At 39.1% G+C, this 27,700-nt stretch overlaps 1 protein-coding gene across 1 annotated transcript in view; it reads right to left on the bottom strand.

The window, feature by feature from the left end:
* Positions 1-3,027: 3,027 nt before the first annotated feature.
* Positions 3,028-27,700, bottom strand: part of mdga2a (MAM domain containing glycosylphosphatidylinositol anchor 2a) — a 195,026-nt gene continuing 170,353 nt past the window's right edge. The window contains exons 13-18 of the mRNA XM_055044237.1: positions 19,672-19,692; positions 16,283-16,438; positions 12,798-12,959; positions 4,839-4,969; positions 4,474-4,570; positions 3,028-3,262 (exon numbers count right to left, since the gene is read on the bottom strand). Of these exons, the coding sequence (XP_054900212.1) occupies positions 3,174-3,262; positions 4,474-4,570; positions 4,839-4,969; positions 12,798-12,959; positions 16,283-16,438; positions 19,672-19,692 (656 nt within the window). The 3' untranslated portion in view covers positions 3,028-3,173. The remainder of the gene's footprint in view (positions 3,263-4,473; positions 4,571-4,838; positions 4,970-12,797; positions 12,960-16,282; positions 16,439-19,671; positions 19,693-27,700) is intronic.

Here is a 27,700-nt window from a genome sequence, read left to right as displayed (position 1 = left end):
GCCAAATTAAATCCAAATATCTGAAGTCTAGACAAACAGAAATGTATACTTTGCCCAGGCCCACTAACTTCCTTTCTCCCAGGAAAAAAAATGGCAACTCAGAATTTAGACACTTTATTTTATTAAGGAATAAACAGACAAGATATAATGCATTATTTAACGTTTTGGAGGAGATGGTTAAAAGATTTTGTGGTTGTTGGACAAACTGGTTTTTCTCACTTGTTTTCAGTCGTACGCTATGCTAGTAGCATGACACTGGTACCAGTAGAAAACAATTTCCCAGAATGTTGAAATCATTCGTTACCTAAATGAATCTTTGACTCAAATGTCGAAGCATTTGTGTTTTAAAAGGGGCCGTTGTGGCTATTATGTGCCAATCTGCTGTACTGCTTTGGGGTATGACAGCAAATATTTTCAATAAACTTATCTTGATACCAATAACAATGTCTGCACGGATAGTTTGGCACTTTTTGTTCTCTGCCATACCGCTAAGTGAAACGGTTGTTTTAGCTGAACTCGTAGTTTTGGAGAAACTGCTCCAAAGTCGTCATCATACACATTTTTTATGCTTCATGGTGCATCAAATAAACTGGAAAGTCTGCATCATCAAAAGCACACAGAAAAAACCCAAAACAAAACAAAAAAAACATGATTTAGTAAAACATTACATCTAGTCATAGTGTAAGGTTAAAAAACGCCCAAGAACTTCATATACATTCAGTGTGATCTGAAATAGAAAATGATTAAAATAATAATAATGATAAAAACGAACAAAACAAAACATAATGGATAAAAATCTTTGATAAACATATTTCTCTGATAATATCATACAGACCAAAACATTATTGTATGGATGCCCTGAAATGCTCGTCATCCTGCTCTGTTTTGCTTATAGCATATTTATCTTCTTTACATGTTTCAGTTTCTTATAACAACTATTGTACACAGCTTTATGCTCACACACAGACACACCCTACTCAGACTAATCCAGGCTTTTACTGAAGAGGCTACATATGTTGAACCACGTCTGCATTCATGGAGATTTCATTTATGCTCTCGGCTGCAGTGGCGGCATTATAAATATGAACAATATAAGTAGAAAATGGACAAAATTTCCTGTCGAACATGGACTTGAGTGATGAAAAGCCTGAATCCGTGAGAGTAGGCCCCGCATGTGTTGAGAAATATAAAGGAATATTATATTGTCGAGACCTTAACCTGTAGGTTGTGCTTCCTGTACTCCAACATAAAACATTTATCATAAACCTTTGAATAGAACTTCTTGAACATTTACAAGTTATACATGTACCAAATTGGTTTACTCCTTATGCTTCCGTCGGCTTTGATATTTCAACAACGCAAAGGGAGACGACGAGAAGAGAAAAGGAAGTTTAAGCCATCTTCAAAAAAAAAAAAAAACAAAAGAAAAAAAGAAAAAGAAGGAAAGAAAGAAAGAAACAAGACACAAGTCCTCAAAACCAGCGATGAACGAAACTCTTGATATTGTCGATTTCTTTTTTTTTTTATAATACATTTTTTAAAAACCCCGCTGGTTAAGGTTATGGTCTCAGGTAGATCTTCCACAGTCAATCTTCACAGTTTGTGTAAAAGCAGAGAAACATTCTCGCTAGAGTAATAAAATATCTCGACTATTATTATGGTCACTATCCCCTTTTTTTGATTTCGATATTGTTCCATATAAATGGGGGTGGAGTCGGGTGAGCGGTGTCACCCGGGCGAGGAGCCCGGGGTCCCAAAGTTTTTGCTTCCCTCCCTGTACAACTCCATGTTTTATTCAGCAGTTGCTCTTCTCTCTCTTTTGTTTAAAAAATACTCGCCCAGAGGGAAGGAGGATTATGAGAAGAGAGTGGGGTATTCATTCCTTGAGATGTCTTTATCCACTTGCTTGATCTTCAACCGTCTTCCAGAAGAAGAAGAAGAAAAAAAAAACTAATCCACGGCCTCACTTTTTCCGTTTTTCCTCCACATTGCTTCCGAACGTGTGGCAGCCGGTTGGCTGCCCCTCACGTTAAATAAGAAAAAAAAAAATGCAACGGCTCAGGTATGTCACACACACAGACACACACACATGGAGTCACCGGCAACCGACTGTCCCATGGGGAATATAATCACTGAGCAGCTCCACCCTGTCCTCCCTCTGAGCACGCGTTGCCTTCCCTTCAGCACTTGTGGGGCGAAAGAAACGATAGAAAATAGCCCATCGAAAGAAACATGAACAGAGACTTGTTCAACGTTGATCAACACTCAGGCTCACGATTCGGTTTGTAATCTGAAGGCACTTTTGTTTCATGGCAGAAAGTAAAGTGGCTTCTTTTCCACAGGCAGGCCGCTAAACGGATCCCTCTCTCCTCCCTGCCTGTTTCTTCTCTTCCAAACTCTTTTTGAACACATCTTGCTTCTTCTTCTTTATTCCTCCCCCCTCCCCCTAAATTTGAACTAGCTGTGTACAACTCTGCTGATTGTTCTGCCTTTTTTTTTTTTTTTTCCCTGCCACCACACTGTCCATTGGCCACTTGGACTCGTGAGCACAGTGTTATCAGATATGTAGGCAGCTACAGGGGAATAAGCAGACGTAACTAAATGTTGTCAGATTCCAGGTTTTTCTACAGAAGAGCACCAAGCAGATGAAGAAATGCCAAAGTGTGGTGTGAGGCTGGGCTAGAGAGAAAACAAAAATGGCGGCGACTGGCATCGACTGCAAGGAAATGAAGATAAAGATACACAAGGAATGGTCTGATTCCACCTACTTGAAAGGAGGGAAAAGGTATTCAAAATTCAAAAAGTCAGCATCATGTCCGTTCCGATTTTTTTTTCCCATTTCTTCGCAAAAAGGATTCTTGTGCTTCGCAAACTGATTTCCCTCAACTCATGTAAACTCCTCTGTCTTGTGCTCGTAAAAATCATCCCAAGTCCTCCACCGAGGAGTGTTTCACATAAAACAGGTCTCTTCAAATGGAAAAAGTGTTCTTTATTACTTTTTGTCTCGTCTTGCTTTCACAAACTCTACCCCGCCCTCCCCCCCGTGGTCTGTGGTCCTTTCCGGGGACCCCGATGCTTTCAGTATGCATGAATCTTTGGTGATTGGATGCTGAGGGTATAGCTCACAGACGGTGGGTCTGAACTCTCTCCTCCGAGATGACGAAGAAAAGGGGTCACCTTTGACCTTCCAGGAGGGTCAGCACCAAGGTGGTGCAAAGCAACCATATATGGGAGGATGTGGACAGAGCATTGGCACTGATATCTAAACAAGGGGAACAAAAAAACCAACTGTCAGCTTTATGCACACTACCAAAAAAGACTAAAGGATACATTTTAAGGAATAAATACAACATGGCTGTAACAGTAACACATATTATCGCCTAAAATCCAGATAAATCACATGGTCTTATCCACGGCTTTTCTGAGTTGGAGATGGAACGAGACTTCAAGACTGGCTGCTGACTCCAAAGGTAAAGGGTCACGACGCTAAACTGCTTGCTAACCTTCTGTAGCAATTAGCTGTGCTGTGAAGCTAGCTTGTATATAGCTTGTAAATCTACTGCTTTTCAAGTAAAGCATGTACCCAAGTATTTACTGTACCTGTGTTAGATTTAACCATATTTGCAAAGACATTGTTAAACTACCATCTGTATGGAAATAATAGGAAACTTTCCTTCTGAAACAAATTCTTGATACCCCCAAACCTCAAACTATTCTCTTTAACACTTCAACTTGAGTCTTTATCAGCTTTCTGAAGCGTGCTACGAGGGTAACATGAGAGAGAAATCACCTCCTTTTAGTTCCTTCTGAGAAGCTGCTCAATATTCTCTCTTACATCACCTAAAGTCATGTAAGATTCATCATCTGAGATTGAATTCCATAATTCATAATCCTCTACCCTCTATCTGGGTGACCAGTCCTTTCACTTTCTATGAATTAATGTTGTCACTACTAAGCACAATGGATCCAAATAAATAAGAACGTAAAATAAAAACAATGCAGGAACAAAAGCAAAAGTCCAGATTTGCTTCTGCTTGATTTGTGTTTTTGATTATTTCTCTGCCACTTAAGTGAATGGATATAATAGATGGGGCTGCTTTGTTTGCGAAATATTTAAGCTCAACTCTCTTTCCGGCCATGAATAACAGGAATTAAATCAAAGCAGCAGCGTTTCCCTGGCTGACAATATGACCTTGTCAACTGCCGGCCATTTTCTGCTGCCCATTTTCTGTTTTTTGTCTTGTTTGTTCCTGAGGTGCAATTACTGTGCCCCGCTCGGCCAGCAGCATGGCTATCGTTCATGTGATTACAACCTCGTTGCTGTGGCAACCACGCTTGCACCGTGAGAGGCTGGGTCGGCGCCGCCAACTGTCTGAGATTAGATTCTGTAAATCTCAAGTATGTCTGGCGATGCAAACAGAGAACGTGGGGCTCAGACAGGAGGAAGGAAAGGAGCAGGTGGGTGCTACTCACTGGGCGGCGGATCTCGACACTCCCCTTCTTCGAGCGTGATATCGTCGATGGCGATGTCCCCCTCGATTCCTGGCCCCCGGATGCCTTCGAGGACAACCTGCAGAGTAAAATACATCTTTTAGCATTACAAACGATGCCAAATATTGGTGAAACAGAGTAAATAGCATCAAATTAAATGTATGAGCAGGTAACAAATGAGTCTCTCTGGAATTATTTCTATGCAGTCACAAAGTATTTGTATGCAAAATATAACACTTCTTTTTTAGTTCTGTCGGGATCTGCAGAAAACAATTTATAGACACAGGCAGAGACTCAGATAAAGGGCAGAGTAGGTGCTCACAGGATTGATTACTTTTTCGTCTCACCTGGAAGGACGATGTGGGATGGATGCTTACTTTGGCCTGCTTCCACCGGTCACCTTGGTTGCCACTTAGTGACCACACAGGAGCCTCTAAGGTCATTTGGCCCTTTTGCTTTAGAAAGGCATTAAGTTTTCCTGTGTGAAGCAGCGAGAGAGAGAGAGCGACAAGCTTTCTTAGGCTATGCATCAGTGAAATAACACTTGGATTGTTATTATTAAAACACCAAACAATCCTTACCACCTACCAGGTTTCAGCTGTGCGAACAAACTCTGGATTTTTAGTCCGTCATCATTTCATTAAAATGGGTCCAGAGATGCCCCCACACAGGGCAAGACCAAATGATAACAATAAAAAAACCCAGACTGCTTTGTTTTTATGCGTTTTCATTTTTTAGTTGGAATCCAAGCAAAGGTGTTAAAACTCAAACAATGAAATAAACTATCCAAGAGATGCAATTAGTCCGTTGTCTCTCAAATGGGCATTTTAGTCCAAGGTCTTTCTTTTACAAACTCTAATAAGGAATGAATGGTTCTGTTCTGTTTTGTCCACCAGCCCCCACAACAGCAACACACTTTAGAGAAATACTAGTTTGTTCAAAATGTTCCACAAATCATCCCCGAGTAACAAGCAAAACCACGGCTTGAGACACAAGAACTTTATCAAGACAAAGTTGTTTCCAAGGCCGAGTGCGACCAGATGGAGTCGCTTCAATGATAAATAAAATGGAAAACTAAATGAGGCACCAGCTGTGATCTGAAAGCTGATTTTACAGCCAAATCAAGCAAGACAGTTCACTAACAGTTTCATCGATTTTATTAAGAGAATCTACAAGAACAATAGACATTTTGTTTTCTTTTCAATGTCAGGATTTAGGCTTCAAATTGCCAGACACAAGACTGTGAATATAAGCAACTAGTTTATTGATGGGTTAAAATGATCCCTGTAGTGAAGCATGGTGGTGACCGCATCATTGTATCTTTGCATTTTAACACTGAAGGACAGTGGAAATTAGTTTGTCGTTCAGAATTGAAGCCCGGGTTAAAACCCATGAAAACAAGAAGTTTTTTCTGTTTCCAAGTGACAAATGAAAAAGGATCTAAACAGAGACATGTGGAAGCTCCTTAATCCTGCTTCCACACACAAAGACTTAATTGAGTATTCAGGTCACAGTCATTTAAATGGGAATTTAAGAGTTATATCTTCTGCTTCCAATCTCTTGAAATATTTATATTCTTTTGCACATAAAGCAAAGCCAAGCAGTGACAAAGGTCAAACTTGGGTCTTATGAATTGATGTATTTATTAGGTGTTGCAAGTGAATCATTATTATGTGGCTAATTTAATCCAGTCACATTGACATTTATGTTTGTTGAGAATGTATATGGCAAAAGCAGGTTTATTCCCAGGGTATAAAAATATGAGCGGTTTCATTTGAATCAAACTCTTTCCACTCAGTTCGAGTGATTTTCCTTGGCCAAACCTGTACCATTATGCAGAAATACTGACTCCTGTTGATACATAAAGCCCTACATGGCAGGTCTGAGCTGAAGCCTGCCTTCACAGAGACCTCCTGTCTGGCCTCGGGCTTTGATATGAAACTGGAAGATGATGACACAGAGTGCAACCACTTTACCCTTCCTCCGAAACACACCAATTGTGCAATTTATTTATATAATTCATTCTATTTTCCAAGCTGCTTGTGCGAAAGCAGGCACTCTCCTTTTGTAGTTGGACCAGCAGGAGCAGCTTCCAAAGGTCCAAATGAGGTTAGCTTTAGAACCAACTGTGAAGCCCAACAGGACTGCTGCTTTAGGGTCGAGCGAGCCTTAAGTGTAGCGTATTTCTGGCTTGGAAAGAAGCATCTAAGCACCAGAGGAACTGGTGAGCCAAAGCTGAAGCAACTAGAACAGCAGCCTTGGGTTTTATACATCTTTTCCTCAGCAAGGTGTCTCATTACTGCACAAAAAAAAAAACATATCTATGTGAGAAATTGAGGGGAAGCTACACTGTATGTCTCTGTTCATAGTGTCTCATCAGCACGGCACACACTTTCCCCAACGACAGCACAATCTCCTGTGAGAGATGAGCTCCCGTACAAAACATGACCCGCGGTTTCATCTCCCGTTGGAGTGTTTAGGATGTAGGAGGTTTTCCTGCTGAGCAAGCGGGCTCACTTTTTCTTTGAACCCATCATGATGTAGGTGGTTATGTCAGTGTCATCACATCCTGAACAAAGGCGTGCATTGTATACTCTTTGTTGTACCTGTTTTTTTTTTTCTTATAAAGAGCACCTTTGGCAGCCTTATGAACTTTAAAGAGACCTAAAAGACGTGAGTCTGGTGAAAAGTGAGCGATAGCTCCTGGAAATGTTTAATTATACACTGAAGACAAGAGAGAGGTGCATTGAGAAGCAGTACCACCGTACTTGCTAATAAAAAAAGAGAGTTATTGCTACTAAAAAGGTCAGGCTTTGAACAGATGCACCAACTGTGCTTTGCTGGATACTTAATCCTATAAACAGAATCCGATGTGGGCTCCAAAGTCAAACTTTGATGTGCGGCTCAGTAATTGAGTGTGACCTTGTCTCAGGTATACCTCCGCAAGCGAACTACGGAGGAGTTTCTTTGACGCTGTGCCACTGTTCTCCTCGACGTGTAGGCGGCTCGCTATATTGACTGATTGTGGTTTTCAGCACGGCTGCACTGAATCCTGGCCTCGACTTCCTTAAACAGAACAACCCAAACGCATGAAAACAGCAGGATTGATAGAAAAAGCATAGATAGGAAGCTTTATTTGACGCAACATTTAAAAGACCTTATTTCACAAAACGTTTTCTGGTTGAACTTTTTCACATTTTCACAAATATTATTAATATTTCAACCACCAGCTCCAATGCATTTTTTGTGACAAACCAAAGTAATCCAATGTAGAAAATGGTTTTCAAAATATTTTATGAAATTAAATTCTTGTGTCAATTCTTTTTGGGAAACTGATAAAAAAATTCAATGAGAGCAAATAGAGGGAGTCTGTGAAGATCAAATGATCTCGTATTATGACAGCCTTTCCACCAGATTTTCTGAACTTTGACTGGGCCATTTTAAACATAGTATGCTTTAATCTGAAATATTGAAAATATAGTTGCAATACTGACTAAACATTTAGGGTCAATACTCCTCTTTCCATTTTAGGTTCAAATAGTTTGCAGTATCCGACATATTTTCTTCCTTTATTGCTTTGTAGTTAGTTCTATCCATCTTCAAATTGTCTCTAACCAGCTTCATTGTTCTTGCAAAAGGGAATATTTATAAAGTAGTAGACCTCTAAAGGCAACCTGCTGCACTGTATCCTACTGTTTAGATCATCGGTAAAAGGACAAGCTACACTTTTAGACTTTTCATGTCACAATTTAGAGTTTCTTTGCTTATCAAGTAGAATTTTTAAAAAAGTCATTCTAAATTTTGGGTTGTAATTTAAAAGATCTAAGCATTCAAGGTGTATTAATACTTTTCCAGCTACTATTGAACACTGAGCAACCAAAGTCTCGAGTGAATTTCTCTGTTGGCTGTGGAGACGGTATTCTAAACAAAGCGTAGCTATGGACGGCATGAGTCGGGTTTGAAGTCCTTGACATTTAGCCCATTCATCATACCACACCATAGTCTGGGCATGGATTTCACCGCAGACAGGGAGGGCAGGGAAGAGAAGGTCTGGCTGGCGATCAATTTGAGCAAATTGGAAATGTCACGGCCTACTCAACCTCGGCAGGGAGCCGGAGGAGCTCTCATCTCCCCCGCTGAGACGCCCCGCCAACACCTCTATCCTTATATTCTCCCGACTGCCCTCACTTCCACCTCTCCAGATGTTTGGTCCGGGCCCCCTGCCAGGACCCTTCCACTCTGCATTTCCAGTGGGGAAACCCAGAAATGTGTCTGAATTACAGCACATCCATGTTTATGTTTTTTTTTTAAGTATCAGGAATTTCAGACTTAAAACACTGCCAGGTAGCGTATGAATCACTTCAGTATATTTACATTTGTCTCCTTATAAAGTTCTATTACACTTTGTTAGCAGAAAGAGAGAGAGAGAGAAAAAAAATTAGCTGTTTTCAGAATAAAGCTATTTCCTGGTGTGTAAATCGTAAATTAAAGCTGAGTTTAGTTTCTCAAGTCACACCTGGGCTTCATTACTCCCAGAGCACAATTAATTACAAAATCTCATCAACAGAACCAGTCAGATGACGTGAATTGGCTAAATGATCTAAAAGAGCAACACATTATGTTCCAACGCTAATAACGTAAAGACATTCAAGAACAGAGAGGAAACTACATCAATGGCATTTATAATTCTGGAAAAGGTCAGAGATGTTTCAGACTCAATAAAATGCCGTAAGAGTAATTGTCCAGTAATGGAAAGAAGATTTAAAAAATGTGGCGAATGAAATAGGAGTGACTGACCAACCACATTTACCCTGGAAGCTCATCATTGACTCGTCCAGGAGGTGACAAATCAACCCGACCCAAATCATTTGTACCACAGCGCTGCCTCAGTTGAACTCAGCGATTATCATTCGATAGTAAATAAACCAGGTAAAAATGGCAGCTAAGAGAAGAACTACTTCTTTTTTTATTAGTAAGAACAAAGGATCATCTGACAATATATCTTACTCATCCACAAGACTTCTGGGAAAATATCCTGTGACTGATGAGAGAAGAACTTTATGGAAGGTGTGAATTTAGTAAGATATCAGATAAACCTACTGTAGGATTACAATTGAAGGACATCACACTGACAAAATGTTCCTTTCATATTCCTCTTCTTTTTAAGTGAGCAATTTATGGTCCCTGATAAAGATAACTTACTTTTCAGATATCAGATTTTGAGTTATTTGAGAGTGATAAAAATAAAACATAAATTTTTAAAGATAGTTTTAATCCATACTGAGGTTATCCAGGCATCGTGTGGAAGCTTTGGTGAGACTTATTTCTATCCATTTGCTACCGAAATGACTATATTATTAAGGCCACATACCTGTAGTAAAACTTTGCTTTGGTGGCATTCCCAATGTAACATATAAAAAAATATTTTCTCATTATGTACAAAACTGCAAAATGTGATCTCAATAGGATTTGCATAAATCATAGGAGGCAACAGTTTGAATTTAGTCAAATCAATAAATTGTCACTGGTAACAGAGGAAGTTGGCCTCTGTTAACTCTGCTTTATGATTAATTTTATACTGTAATTATATTATGTGCTAAAGCCCTTGAAACCTTGACTCATTTTGGACTTCTGGTTCTTTTTATGTCTCTATTTTTTATGATTTGACTCACAACAGCTCTGTAGCCTTCAAACTTTGTCCTCTTTTTAATACTTTTAATCCACACAAATTGATTTTTGATATAAAAAAAACTGTTAATAGTTTTTCATGCACCTTAATTCAAAAAGAGAAACTCTCGTGTGCAGAATTCTCTAATACTACAAATGTTTTCCTGGTTTTAAATTGCAGAGGAGCTGGCTAACAACTCAAAATTTGTTCCAGCTATACAATCCCATTTGAACTAAAGCCTGTAGACCTTAACAAAGAGCCCACATGGGCTCTTCTCTTTCTGGACCTTCCTCCACCTGGTGCAATTTGTTAAAAGTCACATTCAGCCAGACCTCCTGCCATGACTTATTCTCTCTCCCCGTCCCGCTCTGCCAACTTGGCCCCACATTCAGGGACTGAGTGAAAGACCCATTTCTCCTTTGAATTATGCCAAATCTCCAATTGTTCAGCTCTGATCATACTGTTCTCAATCAACCAAAGTCCTGATCCACTGTTCCCACTGACCAGTCAGCTGGTAGAAATGCCAGATTCTTCAATGTCACTTTGATGTGTGTGTGTGTGTGTGTGTGTGTGTATGTTTTTCTTAAAGCTATCATCCCTATTACCTTGGCTATCTGCTAAAAGAGCCTGGGATCATTTGTAGTTTTAGCCATGTCTATAAAACTCATGTTTAAATTTAAAATGAACATTTGTAAGTTGTACCAGTGCATTATTTAAATGCTGCTGAAGTCCATAGATTTTTATCTTTATTGACTTTAAATGAGACCTCCAGAACTGCTTGGCTTGCTCCCCTTATTTTGTCAAAAAGGTCAAGCTCAAAGATTTCACTCAACACAACAGATGAGATCGTTTCTTCCATAGCGCCTTGTATTTTTTGAAAGTCCATCAATACCAACTTTTTTTTTTTTTTTTTACATTTCTTCAAAGTAAAATCAGGAATTTCAGGGATAATACACCTCCACCCCTTCTCTCTTCTTCCGCTTCTCTTTTTCTCAATCCTGGTCACTTATACGTTTTCAGGATGTTAGTCTTGAAGCCCTGTCAATATTCTCCCAACCTCCCAATGTTTTTTATTGTAATTGGTTCTAAAATTATGGATATTGTTTACCTTTACCTCATAATCGTCGCTATTCTCACTTTTTTTAAACAGGCAGGGCTCCTTCAAGCCCAGGTTACACTTGAAAACCAGATTGTTATTTGGCCAATAACTACAGTGACATTTCTTAATTACCTTTTAACTCAGATGTCTTAGAAAAATTGGTGGCTGGCCAACAGATGTCCTTTTTTTTGGAACAAAATTATTTTGATAAAAGCAAATGTGGTTGTTGTTAAATGTAACTGTGAAATGTGTCTAACACTCACTGGGCAATCCACTGTTTTAACCTTTCAGCAGGATTCGATCACACCATCTTAATTAAATGAGATTCCTTAATTACTCACTAAACAGAGGTGTACAAATTAATCTTTCTTTAAAGCTACACTACTTTTTGCTGTTTTTAAATAAAAAGTACAGAGTATAGCTAGTATTGAGTCAAAATGTCGGAACGATACTGAGTGAGAAACTTCACTGAATGAAGAAAAACACTGAATTACTTTTATTTGATCTTTAAAGTACCAAAATTTCCACATAAATTTATATTGTGGATGATGTAACTTTACTCAGAACTCGATCATAGCCTTTTTACCAAATACTTTTATTACTCTTACTCGAGTAATTTCGTTTTTCGCGAGTACAAATACGTTGAAGTAGTGCCACTCTAACTTAAGTACAACCTTTGGGTATTCCACCCACCTCTGCACGGCCCCTGACGATAGGAGGTAAACCCGAGGTATCGATTTCACCACAAATGGCCTTCAACTGAGTCTGTTTTGGTGTGGCAGAAGTCATCTTATCCACATCCTCTAAATGCACAAACACTACAAACAGCATGTCCTCAGAGAGCAAGGAGTGCTTGTGGTCGACTGATTGGGTCCCAGGTGAAGAGAGTCACTCATGAGCGGCAGAGTGCTCCTTCAGTCGCTCCACTATCTTCAAATGGGCCATGCAAGGTTGTTATCTATATTCAGAGATGAATGCTAAGAGCTAATGCCCAGGATCTTTGTACACACCTTTGAGGAGGTTTGTTGCAGAAGTGAGATACCTTTTGCTTGAGACATCTGTCAGATGCACCTTCTAAATTTAAGCTTCAAAGCACAAATCTCCAACCTGCAACCACCATCAATAAAAAAAACCCTGTTTGCTACGAGAGAAATTCTGTTCTCTGCAGCAGGAGTGCTTTGCTTTCTCCAAAACATTCGTTCCTTCAAATCAGTAACTTGGAGAAAAGTTGGGAATTACATGATTTGGTAAATAAAATAAGCTTTCGTATGTCATTCTTAACGAACTTAGTTGTTTGATGAACTTCAGTAAATCTCCTTGATTTAGCCAAGAATTGCAATTTAATTGGAGCGCACACTGTGGTAAGTAAACGTGAAGAACACGTCCTTCAAAGGGTCACAGTAATTATTGTTTTCTTCAAGTGTATTTATGATTTAATTAAGATAATCCCTCAGTGTGGATCAGCTGCTATTTGTTCCAAAAAGTAACACAAATATTTCTGTGGAAAAAGACAGAATTAGTACAAAAAGCATGTCTTACCTATGTGTTTCCCGTACATGTGGTAGAAGAAGCCAAAGCAGTAGGCGGGCGGGTTGGTGATGCCGTAAGGGTTTTTGGGTGCGATGTTGAAAAAGGGGCTGACAAGCCGTGCCTGATCTCCTTCTTTACGCGGCCTGGATGTCTCAATATACATGTAGAAACCTTAAAGAAACAGACGCATTATTAAAATGCGTAAAAAGTTCAAACAGGCAAAGAAAGAGGAAACATTTTAAATTGTCTTGCTCAGAAGAGCAAGACAATTTCAACTCATAGAAGGTCAACAATAAATCAACTTACAATAAAGTTAATCAACTTAACAATGTGACTAAACATCAGTCAGTCAATCAAAATAACATAAATTCAACACAAAAGCAGATGATTATAGTATTACACTCTTATCAATTATATTCCTTTAGTTTTCTACGGTTTGCACTAATAAAACATCCTAACATTTGATCATAAAACTTTCCATAACAGTAAATGCACCTAACGTACAACTATTGATTGTTTTTCATATCAACGATATCTAAACTCTGTGACAGATAAATGGAAACTAAACCTTCCTTGTGCAAGATAACGTGGTTTTCTTTGAAGTTCTCTTTTTGCTAATCGCGGCAGCCTGGAACCAATCAGGCTGATAACATGTGGGTTAAACTTACACTCGTTCGGCCTCACACTCGTGCACAGACTTCTTCTGATTGTGTCTGAGTGAAAATAATCTGAAGCCAATCTGTGCCCTGCCACAGGCACAAGGAAGGTAGCGAGTGAGCAGCTCCACGCCTCTGCAGCCAAACTCAAATGGAATATCTCCCTCTGTTGAATCTCATATCAGATAATTATACGCAGAGAGGAATCGGCCTGGTAATGAAATGCCGGACATTTGGAAACCATTAGGTGATTAAAGCCAATGCATTATTTACTGCTCCAGCTGCTGCTGGAGCCACAGCAGCATAATAGGCATTTATATTCCATCACAGATAACAACCATCAGGGCCCTCGTATGGAATCCTCAGACTGATTCAAACTTATCTGGTTTTAATGGTCCTGTCCTGATTGAGTTAGCTAATTCATGGGCCATGGGGACGGCGAGATTATTTCAAAAATAAATAATCGAGCCTGCACATTGCTGGACTGAGATGCAAGGACGCAGTAACGTCTCCTATGCAATCAGACATTGAGTGATACAAACTTATTCAGCTCGTCAAAAACAACCGACAGATGGGACCAAAACAGTCAAAAGACTCACAATATGTTTGTGTTGGCACAATAATCACGCCATGTTTCTGTGCACTGCAGGAGCTTTGTGTTATCTTACACAAATTAAACCACAACATCATAGTTGTGTCAATGTTTAAATGAATGCACGGTTGTGTGTTTTGTAAGCTACGTTTACAGCTGTCAGCAGTGATCACCAAGGAGCAGAGTGGGTTTGATCTGATGGGTTGCCATTATACTGCTTGTGCAACACAATGGCATTTATGTAAACCAGGATTGTTCATCCTCAGTCAGTTGCAGAAAGAGCAGTATTTAGGTTTTCTTCAGTGTCTTTGTAATTTTGCTGAGAAGTTTTCAAAAGCAAATAATCATAGTTGTGTTACTGACATGTTCCCATGTATGAGAATAGGACCGAAAGGCAAAACATGTATTTAACATATTTAACAGCAGACGCCTGCACATCCAGTCATTAATTGACTGGATGTCCAAAAAGATAATTAAAATAGTTCTTCTTTTGTTTGCACTGGAGATATTTCTGGTACTTAGATTGCTTGTTTCGATGTTGTTCAGCATAATAAATTAGCCCTCCACCAGTAAAGATGTTTACAAAAAGCTTACCTGTGTTGTTATTGGGATTTTGAGACGCCAAGGTGCCCTGTGTTGCTGCAGTTCTCATACACTGAGTGTTAAGAGATTTTTTTTTTTACCTCCATTCTTATCAGAGTGTGTGGTTGTAAAACAGCATGGGTCCTTGTCCAGCTTTGTTAGTCATGCAATAGTTTATTTTTTTTAATGATTGCTTTGACTATAAACCTTGCTTGGGAAATTTTAAGTGAGTAGCTATTTTAGTTATAGACATTTTTGCCAAACAAAGATTCTCACTTTACTTTAATGCCACGCTCTATAGTGCTGTGAGTTTTGAAAGATCTTTATTTTGTCAGGTGTAAAATCTGCACTCATAGAAAGTGACATTATGCTATAATGCAGAACAGTGTCCTTGCAAAATGTCAATTTTTTATAAGCTGACAAATATTTCAATAGTATTTTGTATAAGTGTCTTTAAAACTTTTCCAGGGTGAAACATTTGGGTGTGTAACTGAACAATAATAAAAGTATAACTGAGTCAAGATTAAAGATTTTTATTGCCTTGTCTTTTGTTTTTGTTCAGGTGTTGTTTCACACATTTCATGCCAAAATATATTCATCTTTGGGGCACGGAGCAGGATTGAAGAGCAGAGAGACAAGGAGGAAATTCAAATCATCTCTTTTATCAATCACAATTGGCAATAATCGTTTCACTGACACCAAAGTCTCTCTGCCTGGGTTTAAGTTGACAGACATAAATTTGAAAAGGTACAGCAAAAGCAAATGACATAGATTAGCTTGTCTAGCCAACAACTAATGGTGTCATTTCTGATGCCCATACATTGAGTTGTTAGCTCAATGTCGTTAGTTTACAAAGTCATTCCATCATCATGCTAAATTACTCAAAAGAATAGTGAATCAAAAACTTTTGTATTTACAATTATCTATTTTGTAAGGTCCCTCCCAAAAAAGCTAGTCTGAAGTGAATGTCTTTTAATTATTTCTGAAGATCAGCATTGCTTAAAAACAGCACAGAAAGAGATGAAAGCTTGGGTTCTTGCAACCATTTTCTAGGAATAAAAAACTGAACTTTTCAGAGAGGTGCTGGTTCTTTTCAGACTCTAAGTCTTACTTATGTATTCTGAGGCTCTGTCTGTGTCGGAGCGGCGAGCTTGTTGTGGAGTGATGATGAGTGGACATGAGAAGAAGCACTTTATACATTTTTTACACCACCAAAAAACCCCAACTATAATATGTGCATATCTATCAGAAATGTGTCATCATTTTTGACCTGCAAGGCAGCTCTGTGGTTTTATCTGCACTCTCCCAGCAGGCGGCTAAAAGTGCACAGAGGATGCTGAAGTCAAAAATGAAATCAGCACTCAAATAAACTCGGTGCTGCATTTTTATTGCTTCTCTGTGACGCGTCTGCACAGTCTAAATTAGATTTAACAATTATGAAGAAAAGCAAAGAGCAGTAAAACTGAATGAATTCTTTAATATTCCTGTTGAGAGAGATTATTGTAAATAAGATCACCTTCCACAAGTTTTATAGAAAACACTGCACTGTGTGAAGAATTATACTAACAAAAATAAATGAGTTTGGAAACATCTCTCCATTCATCAAGTGTAAAATCACTCTTTGGTGAGAAGTTTCACGAACGGGCAAAACTCGCACCACTCACCCTGCTTAGATCCAGCGTGGTCCGCGCTGGGGCCGGTGTTGGGTGTGTACTTTGTGTCCCGGGTGGCGGCGCTGTGCCTCGTCCAATCAAAATCATCATTCTTGTCCTGGGTAAACATGCAGATCGGCTCTTCCTCAAAGCTGCAGTGGAACTCCCCTGGAGATTGGCAGAGAGCACAACCGGGCGTTCGCGTCATCGCAAAGAGAGCGGAGGACGGCACAAACTGCCTGGAAGCTACAGTGATGCATGTGGGCTGCAAGACGCCTGCTGTATATTTATGAGCTTTCCTGTAGCGTCTCTGTCTCAGGAGTACACACAACAATCTATGTCCTAATTACATCATGAAACGTGGTGCAAAGGGTTTCTAAATTAAGATGTGACCTCTGTTTGACTGTAGAGAACGTGCTGCTCAAAGTTTTCAACCTTTTTCCTGACAGTGGCAGGCGGTGTAGTGAGCTGATGCAGATATGGTGCTGAGAAACTTAGGGAAAAGCGCGTGTGTGTGTGTGTGTGTGGGGGGGGGGGGTGTGTGTGTGTGTGGGTGGGTGGGAGTGAAAAGGCATGTCATTACTGAGGCCTCAAAGAAAAATATTCAACTACGCACGAGTCTCATGTGAAAACACTATTTCTTGCAGATTTTGCAAGGTTTTCGACGTAGCTAAAATCAGTTCTTTTAAAGTAAAAAGATGAGACGGCTGTCCTTGGAGGCAGAGTAAGGCTTCATTTGTACACACTCTGTGTGTGATCGGTTTGGAAACACACATCATCTCAATCACACCTCATCCTCAAGGTGCTCCGCAGGTGGAGCCACCGAACCCTCTGCTCTGCTTTTTCTTCTGCACCTCTCCATGCCCCTTTGACAGCATTTTTTTCTTTTTGAAAGTGGAGTGTGCTGAGAGAATGAAATGAATTGAAAGGGTAATTGTAACTCTTATATGAGGCTATGAAGGGTCACTTTGACGGCAACGTCTAACACTGGATATGCTAATGAATAGTCAGAAATCCCACGCAAAAAATAGCCAAGTAAAAAAAAGCAGAGTTTTGGTTTAATGAGGGCAGAGCAGTGGGATCGGCGGTGTCGAAACCTCCATTTAATCCGCCGAACAAACAAAGCTAAACACATAATGATCAGAGGACATGGCGGCTACGAGCAACATCCTCAAAAAGACAGTAAACCAGGAGCATTTAGATGCAGGATGTAGCCATGTGAGCTGATAAATATTCATTGATTTATTAAAACGTGGCCAGTAGCAGCTTGGAGTGGTGACCTTGCGAGGAACAGGATCTGCAGCTTTTACTCAGGTCAGAGCTGCAGCTTCGAGACGTGTGCTCGGCAGCTAACGTCGACAGAGGTACTTGGTGGGTGGATCGACAGAAGAAGAGAAGAGGGCATGGATGCCGGGAGAGCGCCAGGCGAGAGACAGAGAGGATGGAGCTGCGTTTGCAGGCACTCTTGACTTTTTTCCTCACAGGCACACAGATTTAAATGTAGGCCTGGTGTGAGACATTAACGCCCCCATCCGCTCTGAGCTAAACTAAATGTTTCTGCCTCCCGCGCCCGAGAGGGAAGCAAAGATTCGGAGAATGGGTAGAGGATTGAGAGTCGTAAATGGAGGCGTTCAGGTAAGATAGTCTCCTATGGGGATTTGGATAATGATGCTGGTGATTAGGATGTTTGTTTCTGTGTTGTTTGTGTGAACACCCACCAAAATATAAATCAGATTCATATAAATATATAACAGCAGCAATGCACAGCAGCTTACCGTAATACAGTAAACAATGATTAGGATTCTCGGGCAACAAATAAAGTGAATTTGTAAAGTTTTTATGTAAAAATGCGCAACAAATGAGACTAAACATTACAATCAAAACGCACTGAATGGGGAATATGGACAAAAATAGATGCAACATGCAAACATTTTATCCAAAATTTTTAATTTCTCTCCTGGATTACTCATGCCATCCATACTGTTTTGTGGAAAATTCAATTAGCTGGATTTGAAACTATATTGAACTACATTTTCAGATGAATCAACTTTTCACACCATCACAAACTACTAGTTAAACTAAACTCAAAGAGAAAAAAGAAGAAATTTAAATAGATTTTAAGAGACCTGATGAAACAAATAATTGAATTTTTTCTCGGAAAGTTTAGAAATTAGCGCATCATTTTATGTTAAACTAGTAGTTCTCCATTGGAGCTAAGGAAGGTGCTATGATATTACAATTAGGATTTGTGAGAAGGACATCTCCATTGGGAAGTGTTATCTAGTCGCTACCAACTTGTGACTGTCTGATGAAGTAATATTAGTGGCCCTGATATGAGTGCTTTGAGCTCGACATCCTGTTTTATCTATGACTGAAGCTCCATAAACACAACTTTTGAAGTAAAGCAAGGAGTCAGACCTTGAGACACGCCGACAGACTCAACCAATAAAGATTTCTCATCCAGTTGTCTGAAAACAATCATTTACAAAAGCATCCAAAGAGCCTCAATCTCTATTAATCAGGTTGGCTGGCTCAACTTTAAAAACTCAGCAGAATAAACAAACTCTGAATGACTGACAGATGAAATATGATTTGCAAACAGTGAGCATGCATGAATTGTAAAAAAACGACAGACTACTATATTTCAATCAATATGGAAATACCACTACTGACTGACTGCTAGTTGCTGACGATGCTGAAGTTAGCATTTCCTTGGTAGCTAGCAGGAAATAATATTTCAGAGGTTTGACTTCGTTTGATCGGTTCCTCTATTAGATCAAATTTGGCATGAGGATTATTTTAGATTGAGACAAACATAAAAGTGGATTTCACCCAAATGTTTCTCTAGATTAAATACTCTACCATGACAACAACCACCAGAATGTGGATGTGCATCAATATATTTTTACAGATATAACTGAATTTGCATCCGAAATGTATTTCTTGGTTTAAAATACATACCTACAAAAACAGAAAATTATCAAGAGGGTACATTAAGCATATTTTCCTTTTTTTATTGACAAAAATGAAAGTGTATGCTGCAGGATTGTTAAATCTTTACACAGCACCCAAAGATACATTAAGTCATATTTACATGCTAGAAATCAGCCAGAGCTAATTAAATATCAATCAGCTTTTCAAACATGTCACATCTTAAAAGTCTCCATTAGGTGAGATGGTATAAAAAATAAGAAGCCTCACAATACATTGACTGGTGAAACCTAAATTGGGATATTTTACAATGTGGAATGTGATAATAAAAACTGATTCTTACTTTTCTCCCAAATATTAGTAATATCTTGTCTTGTTTTATATATTAGAATTATTACACCTGTAGAATCTAGTCAAGCCAATGCTTTAACATACTCTTTTGCAAAACGTAGAGAGAAAATGTTACTTACTCAGGTGAGGGTTGATGGGAGCTGCGGAAGAGAATCACCAGAGACACGAGTTAGCACAGATCACAGCAGGCTGTCAGCACATGAACCATTTTCAAAAGAAAAATACAGACATGCAGAAAGTAGAAATACTTTGAAATACGTTGTGTGATTCGCTGAAGAATCGAGTGCAGAAAGATGTACGGGTGTATATATAGCTGGAGTGCTGATGGTATGTAAAACTCAGCCTACGAATGACTGAAAGTATAACATAACAACAGATGAACAATAAAAGAAGAGGCTGCAGAAATCCTCTTCAACTTAACATGATGATTACAGAGTAGAGCAAAAAAGAAAAAAAAACGATATCTGAGATTTCAGAAAGAAAAGGTGGCAGTAATCATTCCCCGACTGTTATCTAATGTAAAAGAAAGGATTAGGAAGACGGCCTGATCACATTAAAAAGCTAATAATGCAGACGGTTATCATTACTGCCATTTACCGGCGCTGCTCATGTTCTCGTCCAAGGTGACTTCCACTTAGAAAGCCAAGCCTATTTTACGCGTCCATTTAGGAGCCAATAAATTTTTAAAATTACTAATAATCGAAACCGTGTCAGCTAATCACCTCCATGGAACATCTCGTCTGTGTTTACAAAAGCGTCGTTTTAGAAACTTGTAGATTAAATGTACCTGGGTCTCTGTGAGATACTGTTTGCATTTTGTTCACCTGAAGCACGGTTCAGCGCGTTCCTCATTGATAATTTAAAAGGCTACCGGAGAAGCAAACACCTAAAGGTCAAGGGCATCATACAGAGCATAAGCCAGTTAGTTGGCACTTCACTTTTTGCAGATTAAATACCATTTAACCTGTCTAGAAGATTCATGAGCATTTTCATGATCGATTGCCGTCCGGCTGAATAGATGAGATACATCAGCTTTGCTACAAAAACCATGTTGCTGTGTGATTTATGAAACCTTTCTGTGCGAGGGAGGAATTGATTTTAATCCAGCCAATTAAAGGAAGCAATAACAAATCATTCCTACAAAGGAAAACATGCACTGAAGTGTGAAGAAGTATTGAAATGCTGGAATGTTTTTTAAAGCAGTAACTCGAGTTGTCATTTCTGTTTATTATGCTGCTAATGGGAATGTATGTTACTTGTAGAGAACAGAAAAAAAAACAACCTTATAGAGAAAAGTATAACAAACACAGCATGAGAACAACCACTTTTACTCTGTGTCATCCTGATAATATATGATGCCAAACACACCTGCATACCAACAATCACAGCTTTTTTTTAATGTTAGTTTTTTTTATTTTTTATTGAACCTACTGGGCTGTAGAAAGGCACACAAATTACAGAAGGGCAGGAAATCATCCGAGCTGTGGCGGAGAAAATGTTTTAAGAGACAACTTACAGCCTCGGGTTTGCAGAAAGGATGCAGAGTTTTCCGACAAATCTCAGCCTCTCTCTTGCTTCTTCCCCCCCTCAACCTTCTATTCCCCCCGCCTCCACCCAAATCCTTCCTGCACTCCCCCTCTCCTGCCCTCCCCACCCTCCTTCCTCTTTCCGACACTGCGGTTAAGAAAGTATTTTTTGTTGTCATATTTCTTACCTGCAGCTTCTCTTGGCTGATGCTCTGTGCCCGAGTCCAGATTAATGTGTCTGCTCAAGCAGCGTCTTCCCCCCACTGAGGAACTCAAACTGAGCAGTGAGCAGAACCCGAAGCTTTTTAGCTACTGCAGTGTTTGCAAGCGCCCTCTCCAAACCGCATACACACAGATAATTTAACTTCTATCGTAAAAAAATAAAATAAAATATTCGGAATATGAATTAAAGACAAAAATGTAATACTTTTACACCGAAGAGCTACTCCAGACTTCAGACTGCATGAATCATTATAAATCTCTGAGCCAATTGTTTTTCTGTATTTAAAACCTGAGAGCATACGATCATAGGCGTCCTCAGAAATGCATGTTTTTATTAAATAATTAATTTGGCAGGCGTCTAAGAGATTCCAAATTTGTGATGTACTAAAATTAGTCCATTTACTTAATAGGTATTATATGAATTCATAATAATGCTAATATAAACATCTGCAGCCAAGGAGTTTAAATTTTAGACTCATTAACAAATTCTGCTTTCAGCAAGGTGCTTGAAATCCCCTTACAAGAAGAACCCATGTGTTATCTTGTTAGACAATAAGTAACGCATGCAGGAAAGCATGAAAAATGTTTATAATGGGAAGAAAGAACTTTTCACAAGGACATTTTAAATCTTGCCTGAACTAAACCGATACCATGATTAAAAGCCCAATAAAATGCACCTTCACATTCTATTAATGCAACCTGCCTACTTTGATTTCATAAAATCAATCAACCAATAATCTGTGTATCCTTTTTGTAGCACATAAGTGACCAGCGTATTCATATGGTATGCCATGAAACAAAAAATAAATAAGTAAGAAGCAAAACAACGAATATAGATCTTAAACCCTTCGGCTACTTAACGCTACATATGTGAAGATTTACTTTCTGTTCTCAGTGAAGCACAAGTCCAGAATATGTCCGACTTGGCAATAAATGAACAAAGTCCCAAAGCAAAACTAGAAAAGCACAAAACCTGCTGCCTGCAAGGAGGGAGAACATATGCAGTAACTGGGTGATCTGGCAATGAGCTGCAGGAACCCAGTAATGTAAACCCTATGGTGGGTAATTAGTGATAGAGAACAGGTGGGTTGATTTACTGATGAAATAAAGAGTGGGACAAACAGGATGTTGAGCCATAAGCTGGAGGGGTGACAAAAAAACTAAACAAAAAATCAATCACCAAACAAAATAAAAACAAGATACAAAGCCAACACCAAAAATCCCTCATTAAGACAAGAAATAGCACACAAAAAAGAAAATTAGTTTGTGTTATGTCAGTGTGACGGGATTTCTATTGATTGCCTCAGATGTTTATTAATGTGACGTGTAACACGACACAGGAAGGAATACTGAGGTCAGAGAGTAAAACACTAACTAAAAGACTTTGTTGTATCCTTTGGGAATACAATAAAAGCTAGAAAGTATTCAACACAGCATTTGAAATTGTCACATTTTCCGTTCACAGTGAAGACAATTTATTAATCCTGATGAAAGTATTGTAACATGCTATAAAACATCCATTTGTGTTGGGTGCATTGCTGACCCGTGTTCTTTTCCGGTGGAGAGGACAAGGCAGACTGTTGTCTGAAGCATGATTGACTTCCATCCAAAGTGCCTAATTTTGATTGAAACACAAAGTGAGCTCGGTGACCGCCAAAGGACACCGGTCCATCGAGGCAGTTTCAGATACGAGCGCTGACTTCATCTTGGCAGGAATCCCGGCCCACTGGTACCTCGGTTGTCTAACAAAGCGGCAGACATTTCCGTGACCGCAGCTTCATGCCCTTACAGAGAAATACCGCTCGGACTCTTCTGTCACTTCACCGATCTCGTGTAATGTAGGCTCTGAAAAATTTTCTGTAATGCACAGGTTGAACAGAGAGTGGGTGAGTTTGACGGAGCGATGTTTTTCAGGTAACATCAAACCTTTCAGCTAAAGTCTCAACTGTGCACTCAGACACTAACATGAGGAAAACTCAATTGTGAAAGTTATTCTTGTTTTTCATCAAATTGCAAAGTTACAATAATGAAACCCTCTGAGTTTTCCAATAGACCCCCATATTGATCAGCTTTGCAGTGCCTGGTAAGTAGAAAACAGAAATAAAAAATAAAGATATCAAAAACACAAACAGGCGAAATCAAATCATATATGTTCCATATTTTTTTTTGTTGAAGCACCAAGTCTAAAATCCAAACAAATGCTGCTGTCTGCTCTTCGGGAGCTGATTTCTAAAGAATGTCAAGCAGAGGAATCCAAATGAGTATAAGAAAATCCATAAGAGCCCCTGATACAGGGTCTTAGCAACCAAACAGATAAGTAACTTGCTTGCAGTCTTGCACAGCTGGGGATCTTAGATTACCATAAAGAATCCTAGAGGCAGCAGGTGTCGGTGGAGTGGGGGTCGCTTTTCTTAAATATGTTGATAGGCAAGGAAATGTACCCATCAGAAACCTCAAGAGCTCCCTAATTTACATCCATCTATTTCTTTTTCACATCTACTTAATTCTCTTCAGGGTTGTGTGAGGGACTGGTACCTGTTTCCAGCAGTCAGCATTCAAGAAGTACAGAGTGAACATGTGCTAATTTACATGTTATACCTAATATCACTGCTGCACAACTGATTTGTAAAACAGCTATGACTCTCCTATTTTCTGTGATTTTGAGCCGCAGCCAGGCAAACAAAAACTCCAGGGAGTTGGCGCTTCGGGTCCGTCTTCCAGTCTTTCTTTCTGTTATCTTGCTGCTCACTGAATTTCTTATATTTAATAGATACATCTAAAGGATCCACTGATCCTGTCATCGTGGGAACTGTTAGAGAATTTATGGGTGCATTTCTTTATTTTATGAAAATAAAAAGCAGCAGCTGTGGTGTTCTTTCCCTTGCAGAAGCTTTAGAAGGAGTTCTGTGCTTCACCTATTAGAGAGCGTTGAATAAGGAATAAATTTTGCACCAGAACAATCAGAGCTGAAATTCATTCCTCGAGTGCATAATGCATGTTTTAGACTTAATAAAATGTAATAAAAAAAGAAGAAAAACATAATTCTTCATAATATGTATACCTTTCTACTTCCTCTTAAGATACACAATAAAACTCAATAAAAATGTGAATGTATGAAGACTTTTTCAAGAGACTGCATAGCATTTTAGCCAATTTTTAGAATTATTATGAAGAGAATCTGATGTTTTCACTTCATTTTAGCCAATTTATTATTACAAGACCTCCACATGAAAAATTTTAAATAACAAATAATTAAATAATGTGTCAGATTTAAATGTTGGTTCAGGTACAAATTTGATTAAACCCACACAAAAAGAAGAACAGTTTTTGGCGAGATAATGTATTTGGGAGAGACTCCAAGACAGCAAAGATCCTCCACAGTGATAGTGAGACAGACGTCCTTCGTGCATGAAGATATAGCATCAGGAAACAGCTTTTCAACAGAGAGGGCTGACATACAGCTTAAACTTTAAATCCTGCATTGTTCAGGGAAAGCCATGAGAGAGAAGGGAGGCGATGACACAAACCAAACAGATGCTGAGTTTGTCGCTGCAGTGTATTTTAAAACGGCATCAAGAGCTGGCCGACACGACCATTCTTCATCCTGCAGCTGGAGACACAATAACTGCTTTGGGCGTTTTCTTGCAGAGTCACAGAAAATCTACTGCTATCATGGATAATAATAAAAAAAAATGGCTCAACCAGCCAAATCACGTTTTTTACATTTTATTTTTTGTTGTGATATTTTTTTAGACTCTTTGGGAACTAATTGCTCATCATCTAAGGTACAGAGGACCATTTTCAAAATGCCGTATGGATGGAAAAATGAGGCGCACACACCCAATCACGTAGGGTTACACTATGTTTAAATCCCCTAAAATTTGTCACAATGAAGAAATGATTATATTAGGATTTTATGTCAACACAAAGTAGCATCTAATTGTGACGTCAAAAGGAAAGTAGCAAGATTTTCAAACCTCCCTGTGATCACGTTGTCTTCCCCATAAAACACGGCAGTGGCAGCATCATGCTTTGAGGCTACATTTCTTTAACATGGACAAGGAGGCTGGTCAGGTTTTGATGAAGCTAAACAACACCCTTGGAACCTGGGGTCTGGTTTAACTTACGACAGGACAATTATGCTAAGTTACAATGGAAAGATTAAGATAAGTTAGAATAGCCTAGTCAAAGCCCAGACTTAAACCCAAGTGAGAATTTGTGCCAAGATGAAACACAGATGTTCCCTGACAGACAGGGCAACATCAGGTCGAGCACAAGCTACTTAAGAATCTGTCAAATTGTGCAAAACATATGCAAAAATATTTGCAACTATAGTTGTAGTCGATGGTGGTTGTATAACCTATTGAATAAGGGGTCTAAGTACCAATGTATGCAGGATTTTTATTTCTTACTAATTGTAAAAACCTTTTCCATTTTTATTATTGTTTGACACCAAAATGGCTCAGAAAAGATGAACTGGATCTATACAACTTATCCACAGCGTTTGTCAGTACAGGAGGCAGAACAAAGATGGCCGTCGTCCACAACTATGGTATTTGCGTTAAAAGTCCTCGATAAAGATAAATGTGTATAAAGCCGGGCGCATACTTAATAATAACTAGAATAGCTGAAAATATCCAAGGAAATTCACATAAACAGAGCAAAAGGATGGAACCCCAAAAATAAATGCAATGATTAACTACAGTATAAAAAAAATTCTACAATATATTTCTGGAGATTGGAAAGCCCTGAATGTAATAAAACACTGACAGTTTGTACACAGGAGCCCCCTCAGGTCCCTGTTCTCCTACCATGATTAAACAGAAGCCGTAGCGCAGACGATCTCGGGCCGCATTTCAGCCGTCAGTCAGGGTGACTAATGGGACCCGTTCTCGCTGCAGAGTGAATTTGGCTCAGACCTGCGTTGGCCTGATACAGTAACGTTATAGAGAGCATGGGAGAACAGAGCACCCTAGAGTGATAATTAGTCCAGTCTCTTGTTGTGCAGGCTGGAGATTTGAACACCAAAACTTACTTGGTTTCTTTCTGTTCTGTCTCCCCTCTTTTCTCTTCAGCTCCAGTTTGGCTTCCTCTGACTATCCTCCTGTGCTTCTCGCTGTCTTAATTAGCCACAGTTCTTTACATATTTGACTGAATTCAATTCAATTCAATTCATCTGAATTCAATTCAAGGTTTAGCCCAGACCACTGGGGGAAAGTTTGCCTGTTTCTCTGTCTCCCCCCCTCTTCTCTGATTCTCTTTTCTCCTAACAGTCGTGATGAGCTGCAGTGAAACTAAATTATTCACAACTGCAGCAGCAGCGCCACTCAGGAAGATCTCAGCAGGCAGTGATAGACGGAAAACAGTTACTTTATGAAAATGCACATCTCAAGTACCTGGGTATGTGGATGGCACTGTCAACCCTTTCGTTGCATATCAGTCAACATGCCAAGAATAAAACTGTACCTGCAAGCTGGTGTTTTATATCCTTAAAATAAACTGTATAATACTGTGTGTTTGTGGTGAGCCAATAGTCTAACTAGCATCTCGTGTATTTTGAGATTTTGTGTTGTCTTTATCTCCATCGTTAGCATTCCTAAGATATTTTCCTTGAATGAAAGGACAAATCTTCCTTCGGCCCTAGTGGCTTAGTAATAATGCTATATTAAAAATATTAATCTAGCTTCGTTGTCTTCATTTCTTGCCATATTTTAGACGTATCATAGATTATCAAAAGGATGTTGAAGTAATTTGTCCATATTTTGCTTTTATATTTTCAGGGTATAAAATGTATATAAAATGTATTTATCAAGGGAAGACCATGCATGCAAACATGGTAGTCATGATGATGTGATGGACTGTGGTCAGAAAACTGGATGTAATTGATGAAGCCAGTTATGTTGCAGGACTGATACAGAGCACACCAGCGATTTTGTAACTGAATGACTTAAAAATAAAAAAAACTTTTGGTAAAATTGTTTTGTAGCGGTTGTGGAAGAGCAGTCAAAGTACCACCTGTCGACTTGGATTTAACAAGAAATAACATTCAGCATTACTGTTTTTTTTCTTAATTATTATTTTGTTTTATTTTCGATGCCTTAAAATAGTTTTATTCACTTCATAGTTGCATATGAGTGTGAATTTAAAAGAAATAACTCAACATTGCTCTCTTCTGGTCAGGCAGAAACATCTCTCATCTTTCTTTGCATGTTGCGTTATCGAATGGATCTGCTTGATTACGTGTAAACTGCTAAGAGGCGGCCTGCTAAGCTTCTTTTACTCTGACTCAGACTCTTCAGTTGTCTATTTATTCTTGCAGCTCAGCTACAAAGAAGCGTTTGCTTATGAGAAGACAGCCAAAGCGCAGCTGAAACACTTTTCTCGGTCATCATAACTGACA

This window comes from Poeciliopsis prolifica, unplaced genomic scaffold, assembly GCF_027474105.1.
Source record: "Poeciliopsis prolifica strain line A6 unplaced genomic scaffold, Auburn_PproV2 SCAFFOLD020, whole genome shotgun sequence".
NCBI classification, from domain to species: domain Eukaryota; kingdom Metazoa; phylum Chordata; class Actinopteri; order Cyprinodontiformes; family Poeciliidae; genus Poeciliopsis; species Poeciliopsis prolifica.
The sequence above is the reverse complement of the archived record's forward strand: the minus strand, read 5'-3'. Positions and strand labels throughout refer to the sequence as shown.